Genomic DNA, 7500 nt, shown 5'->3' with positions numbered 1-7500 from the left:
TTGCTGTAAAAGCCACATCATTTTGTATGTAAGCAAAAACACAATGTTTCTGTGTGTCTCTTTAAACGTAAATGAGCTACAGCTCTCCGCCCCTTTTCAGAAAAAATAGTAGTACTAAATTAACTTTCATTTCAATCATCAAATACACACAAAGTTAAATCAAAAGCACACCATTTACAAAATGTTGGATATGCATGTGATTGTAAACGTTTTGAAAGAACTAACCTGCATCAATACACAGTATTAGATATTTTAAACAGTGGGTATGCGTATTGATTATAAAATATTACGTCGTACCAATAAACCTTTAAATAATCTAGTTCCTGTTTATCCAACCAACTTTCTGTCTCACTACAAATCAACTCACACTTTAAGATCTCAAAACTCAGGGCGTCTGGTAGTAACCAGAATAGCAAAGTCTACTAAAGGAGGTGGAGCCTTCTCATTTATGGCTCCTAAACTCGGGAATAGCCTTCCTGATAATGTCCGAGGTTCAGACACTCTCTCCAGTTTAAAACTAGATTAAAGACCTATCTTTTTAGGAAAGCATACAAACATCCATCCTCATTGCATATGAGTGGGCTTGACAAACCACCTGTAAGACACACTTCTCCTGTCTTAATGCATCAGGCACTACTTATATGCTTTATATGTTTGTTTATATAACTGCTGTTTTCATTTATAGCACTCCATTTTGGCATTGACATTTAATATCTCCTGTTCAAATGCATGATGAACAGCAGCTATGCTAATTATTTTCTTTGTTCACTATTTTTACCATTGCTCATCAAAAGAGCCTCTAGAGATTGTAAAATGCCATTAATGGGATCCAAGACCTGTAAAGAGATGATGCAAACCATCATTAACACCAACACCATACACTCTCAGAAATAAACGTACGTTAACCGTCACTGGGGTGGTACCTTTTCGAAAGGTACAGATTTGTATCTAAAAGGTCCATATCAATACCCCAAGGGTACATATTAGTACCTAAAAAATACAAAAGTGTTCCTCTTAAAATTTATAGGTACTAATTATATACTTTTGAGGTACAAATATGGACCCTTGAAGTGCAAATGTGTACCTTTTGAAAGGAGTGTATAGTATCTACAGTCTCTGTGTAGAAGTTATTGAAATTCAGGATATTGTGATGTGCATGTTCCTAAAAGTAAACTCAGGGCATCTGAGGAAGTTCAGAATCAGTGTTCACTAATATAGACAATAACCCCCTTTGATGTTGACTTTGTAACTTTGCAAATATTATGCATAATTATGCACTAAAAGAAGTTGAAAGAGTAGAAAGTATAATAGGGCACCTTTAATGATGCTAATGTTACCGTTTTTGTCATCGCTGGCAGCTCATGGAGAAAGACTTTCAGCCTAATAATAATTCCAACTTTGACAAAGCAACTAAACCTCAAATGTCTAGTCTATTAAAAATGCATTATGGCTGGGCAGCAGCCGTGTCTGGTGGGCATGGCTGTATCGCTCTCATCCGTAACCCTCTGGGTCAACAAAAGGGCCTTGGCTATGGGAAAACACACTTAGAAGTGCTCTGTGTATGTATGCGCGAGCATACGTGTGTGCGGGTTTGCATGTGAAAGAGGAGGGAGTTAAAAAATAATTCTGCCTAAGGCAAAATTCTAACACACAGCAGCTATTAGGCAGCATAACCATCAAATCAAGCATGTCCTTTCTGGAGGGGTCATGGGTTATAAAGCTTCTTCCACACAATACGCTTCTGTTGACTCTATAAAACCTTAAAGTTTTCTCCAAAACAACCTTATTAAGGAATCAATGTGGATTTATTTCCAGAGATAATTGCAGCTTGTGTGATTTACATACTTAAAATGAATGATCACAGCAACAACTGCAGCACAATTTTGTTTCTTTCTAAGGAAAAAAAAGATTAAATGGCCACTTTATTAGGTCAATGTTAAACTGCTGCTCAATGCTAATATCAAATCAGCCAATCATATAACAGCAATTAGCCATGTATACTGTATGTGGTCATAATTGGCTGAGGTTTAAACTGAGCATCAGAATGGGGAATAAATGTGATATAAGTGAAGGAATAGTTAAGTTTTCCTCATTCAATTCACCTTTATTAGTATAGCACTTTTATAATGTAGATTGTGTCAAAGCAGTTTCACATAAAATATCATAGTAAATTAAAACAGTGTCAGTTCAATTGTCAGAGTTTAAGTTCAGTTCAGTTTAGCTCAGTTCAGTGTGGTTTAATAATCACTACTGAGAGTCCAAACACTGAAGAGCAAATCTATCGATGCACAGCTCTACCGATCCCGAACCATGCAAGCTAGTGGCGACAGCGGCGACAGCCAATTCAACAATTGGCAAAAGTGAAGAAAAAAACCTCAAGAGAAATCAGACTCAGTTGGGCACGACCATTTCTCCGCTGGCCAAACGTCTTGTGCAGAGCTGCAGTTTCAGTGGCAGAGGCTGGAAACTGATTCTCTTTCAGCTCAGCTCTTTTTTTTGTGTTACCACAGCAGAATGATCCGCCAACTATTCCAGTATATGTTTTACACAGCAGAGGCTCTTCCAGCCATAACCCAGTACTAGGAAGACCCATACACTCTAGCATTCACACACACACACACACACACACACACACGCACGCACGCACACACACACACACACACGCACGCACGCACACACACACACACACACACACACACACACACACACACACACACACAAACACACACACACACACACACACACACACACACACACACACACACACACACACACACACACGCTCACCAACACCAACAGGGGGAAACCATGCACATAGAAATGCCAACAGAACCAGCTGAGGCTCAACCACCTGAGTTTAACTTTTAGCCTACTTTTAGCCTACTTTTATCTACTTTTTTTTTTCTGTTGAACACAAAATAAGATATTTAGAAAAATACTTTCACATTGACCTCTAAAGTATTTTACTATGGAAGTTAATGGGTCCCAGCAAATAGCATTCTTCAACATGTATTCTTTTTAGAAGATGGAAACTCAAAAAACAAAAACAAAAAAAAAAAGGTTTAAAAAAATAAGGGACAGCAGATTTTATTTTTGGGTGAACTATGCCTTCAAAACATGTATGGGCTTGAAAAACTATCTCTATAATTTACAGGAAAGGGTCAGAGAATGGGAAAATATCCAATGAGTGGCAGTTCTGTGGGAATATACAGTACATGGATTTGACTTATTGTTGCCAGAGATTAGAGAAAAATGACCAGACTCTTGCAGCTTATAGAAAGGTGACAGTAACAAAAATAAGCACTCAATATAGCCAAGTCTTGGTTGAGTTAAAGTCCTGGTATACGTCAAACAAAGCCCTTTTTTGTTCTTCACTTGAGGCCAAAAAGAAGTTTGAGATATACTTTTTGACAGTATACCGCAACTCACGCGCTGCAGTTGGTGGGGTTTAACTGTGCCATGTTGCTGAGTGTAATACTAAACATAACAAAAATGGCGGCTGTGGGAGAATGACAAGTTTCATAAACATCTGGCGAGAAGCCTTACGTCACAGAAAATGAGTGGAACAATGCATAGAACTTAAAAAAACATGGCGCAACAACCTGCAAAGAATTCTGACCCAGATTTGGAATACAGCTGGAACAGCAGGCATTCATCCGACATTGGCATACAGCATGTGGGCCAAACATAGCCCAGGTTTGGCAGAGATGGCACTGTCTTTAAGGTGCCACACAATATTTGGGCCAGATGTCAAATGTAGTATTTGGCCCTGACCTTAAACATTTATAAAAGGGCCACCTAATTTTGGCTTATCCTTACCCACATTTAAAATACATTTAAATAATCTTTTTAGTAAAGAAAACTTATCAGGTCGCTTTGAGAAAAAGCATGCCTATAGTGCACCTAAAGTGCACTGCTTCATGTGTTTATCAATTTCATTGCAGTTGTCACACATCAATATAATAGGCCCAGTTCAAGCCCAGTTATGGGTTAATACCTTGGCTAAGACTTGGCCCAGATAAGGTCCATGTTTGGCCTTTGTCTGGAAGCCAGACTTGGTCCAAGCATGTACTGTAATTCAATGCAGCATGTGGGTCAAGCAAAAGTTTATTGTGTGGGCCAGAGCTGGGACAGAGACATTGTGCTAAGTGAGATGCTTTGGCTTCTTGTCTGGTGTGTGAAACTCTACGAGTCTTTCCGCGAGTGATCATACAGGTGCGGATACATCTGTACCAGCTCTGCTACTTGAATCTTCAGTCTATTCATGTTGCTAACTTGGTGTTGTTGTGCTAATTTTTTTTCTCCATTCTGACTCTGAACTCCATGAATACGAAGCAAGTCAAAGGATAAAGTTCCAAAACACACCCACCGATTGGGTAATGTGCATTGACCAATGACAGTTTAAAGGTGTTTAGGAGCCTAAATGAATTCCCCCAAAAAGTTTGCTTTGGTGAGCTGCTTCGAACTAAAATATAACTTCTTTTGGTCAAATTTATTTTCTTCTTTTGGTGCTTTTTTGTATTTTGTTTGAAGTATACCGAGGCCATTATGTTGTGTCTGATCACACAACACATAAAACCTTAAAGAAGATGAGCTTCAGCAATAGCAGTAACACTCCTGTCAGATAACAACAGCAAACCAATGCCACTATTAACATTGACAAAAAAAAAAAAAATAAAAAAAAAATAATTTTTTTTTTTTTTTAAATGGACAGCAGAAGAATAAAAAAAGGATGCCTGGTTTGAGTCTACTTTGGCATTTCTGCCATAGCATTCAGATGGTAGGTTCAGAATCAGAGTATTTCTACTTACCATGTTGATTATTCTATTTCTAAGAAATCCAATAATATAAAAAGGTATGTTATGTTGTGTGTATTCATATAGTGCATTTATCATGTATGGCCATGTACACCCAAAGAGCTTCACAATCAAGGGGGGGGGGGGGGTCTCTCCACACCACCACCATTGTACAACATCCACTAGGATAATGAGACGGCAACCACAGGACAACAGCGCCAGTGCTCATCACACACCAGTTATAGGTGGAGTAGACAGACAGTGATAGAGCCAGTTCGGTGGATGTGAATAAATGGGAAGCCATGATGGTAAGGGCAGATACTGAAAATTTAGCCAGGACATCAGGATTACACCCTTACTCTTTGTGAGAAGTGCCATGGGACGACGCTCACTGACAGTATGGTGTCCCCCTTCTCTTTACTGGGGCATTAGGACTTACACAGACCGCAGGATGAACATTCCCTGCTGTTCTCAATAACAGAACTTCCAACACCAACCTAGGTTTCCCATGCAGTCTCCCATCCAGGCTCAGGCCTGCTTAGCTTCAGTGAGTAACCGGTCTTGGGCTACAGGGTGATATGGCTGATATGAAAGGAATTTGCTAGAAGTAAATACTGATATAAACCGACAACTATACCTGTCAGGTTCCTGAGGCCGAGCTGTCTCAGGCCGAAGTAGCCGTCTCGTCTGTAGTTGAGAAAGATGGCTAGAGAGTAGCGTCCTTCGTAGAGTTTAGTGCCTCGGATGATTCGTAGGTTCTCAAGAGGAAGATAGTCAAACTGGTTTAGAGCCACCAACACGTAACCCGTCACCTCCCGGATAGACTGCAGAAAAACATATAAAACAGTTGAAGTTAAATGCACAGAATTAAATGTGTCCATTTTCTGAAATGGAAATAAAAGTGAGCTTGAATCTTAGAAATGATTCATCTTGTTATAGCTTGGCAGGGAAAGTTTATTTATATAATGCATTCCATATAGTGATAATTCAAAGTTCTTTACATAAACAGGAATAATGCACAGCTAAACAGATGTGCTTTTAATATTGATTTGAATGTGTCGAACGTTGGAGCACATCTGTTTACTTCTGGAAGCTAATTCCGTTGTACCATAACAGCTTGACAGAGAATTGTCCTCTGCTTTTAGATTCCTGCAAAGACTCAATGCCCTCGGTCATCACAGCAATTGAGTAGCACCAAAAGGAACACATTGCGAGACAGTCTTGATATAATTTGAAGAGATAATGGCCCACGAGAGCGCTGGACCCTCCCTTTCCACACCCACATCAATCATGTTGACATCCAATCACTTCTTCATACCGCGTGTCATTAGCAGGCATAGAGGACAGGTCTATTTCATGCAGAAGAAGTGACTGGGATATAGCTGTACTACACACATACACACACAGAAATCCATTTGAAGTGCTGAACAAGCACATTGTGACAGTTGTAACCTGCCTGTCCTGTGAATACCCAGATAGCAAAGAAATCTGGCGCAGATTTGGCCTAAAGCTGGCACAGGAGGCATTCGTCCGGCACTGGCATACAGCATGAGGGCAAAACATAGGTGGCACAGGTTTGGCAGAGGTGCCACTGTTTTTAAGGTTTCACTCAAGATTTGGGCCAGATGTCAAATGTACCACCTAAGTGGCCCACATTTAAAATACATTTAAATTATTTTTGAGTAAAGAAAAAACTTCTACCAATCAGATCGCTTTGGGAAAAAAAGCACGCCCATAATGTCGATGTGCAGCTACACAAGTCTCAGACCAAGCAAGCCAGTGGCGAGGACTGGTTTGGGAACTTCACCAGCAGATGAAAGTGAAGGAAAAAAACCTTAAGAGGAACCAGGCTCAGTTAGGAAGAACCATATCTTCTATATGCTTATTTCACGCAGCCGCCATTTTAAAGAACCAAAGCGAGGCTGCGGTGGGAAGAAACCCGGAGGTATTGACCTTATTCTCCGCAGACGAGTGGGCGCTGCCATTTGAATCTTTTTGGCACGAGACTTTCGGTCTCATTCACTTCCATTCATTTTTAGACATTAAAAACTGCTCGTTTCGCTGTTTGATGTTGCAAACTGATATTTCCTTGTTATATTATTCTACTTGGTCTGTATAGTCATGCAAACATTTGTATGTAGAGCAAGTAGTTTGACCGTTTTTTGCCATTTATTATTCCTTGTCATTTGTCCCATAGGTGACTGAAACGGAAGTTCTAAGACAATCACGAAAACAGGCGCACTTCCGCATTTTAGAATAAGGTCAATAGGACCAGCACTGTAAACATTGCAGTAACATGCAGTGGACCACAAACCAACAGCTGTTGCTGAGATTTCAAAATGCAGAAATGGTGTAAACATCACTTTAATATCATTCAGTTCCATTTAATTAAAACAACTAAAAAGTATATTAGGCATCAAACAACATCACAATCTCTTTCAAAGTAATATGCTCAAGTGTCTTCCTAGGCTTCAGTTCATGGTACTAGTTAAACACAGTGGGGACGCTTTCCTGCTTCAGCCTATGTAACCCGGTGAGTGATAAAACACTGCAGTTGTCTTTAGCACACCCTCTTGCTGTCTGTAATATTGTTGTCCCGGTACTGAAGTTTTAAAAATGTTAATTTCCTGCTTACATTCAAGCGCCGCTGAGCGCGTTCATAAACAGCGCTGATTTACCATAGTATTCACCAGTGCTCAGTTTA

The 7500-nt window shown here is 39.8% G+C and overlaps 1 protein-coding gene across 1 annotated transcript in view; it reads right to left on the bottom strand.

Annotated features, from left to right (window-relative positions):
• Nucleotides 1-7500, bottom strand: part of si:ch73-383l1.1 — a 262319-nt gene that overhangs the window by 98045 nt on the left and 156774 nt on the right. The window contains exon 3 of the mRNA XM_087236667.2: nt 5434-5620. Coding sequence (XP_087092793.1) covers nt 5434-5620 — 187 coding nt within the window. The remainder of the gene's footprint in view (nt 1-5433; nt 5621-7500) is intronic.

Source organism: Danio rerio, chromosome 1, assembly GCF_052040795.2.
Source record: "Danio rerio strain M-AB ecotype USA chromosome 1, GRCz13ab, whole genome shotgun sequence".
Lineage (NCBI taxonomy): Eukaryota > Metazoa > Chordata > Actinopteri > Cypriniformes > Danionidae > Danio > Danio rerio.
This window is presented reverse-complemented; position numbering and strand designations above follow the sequence as displayed.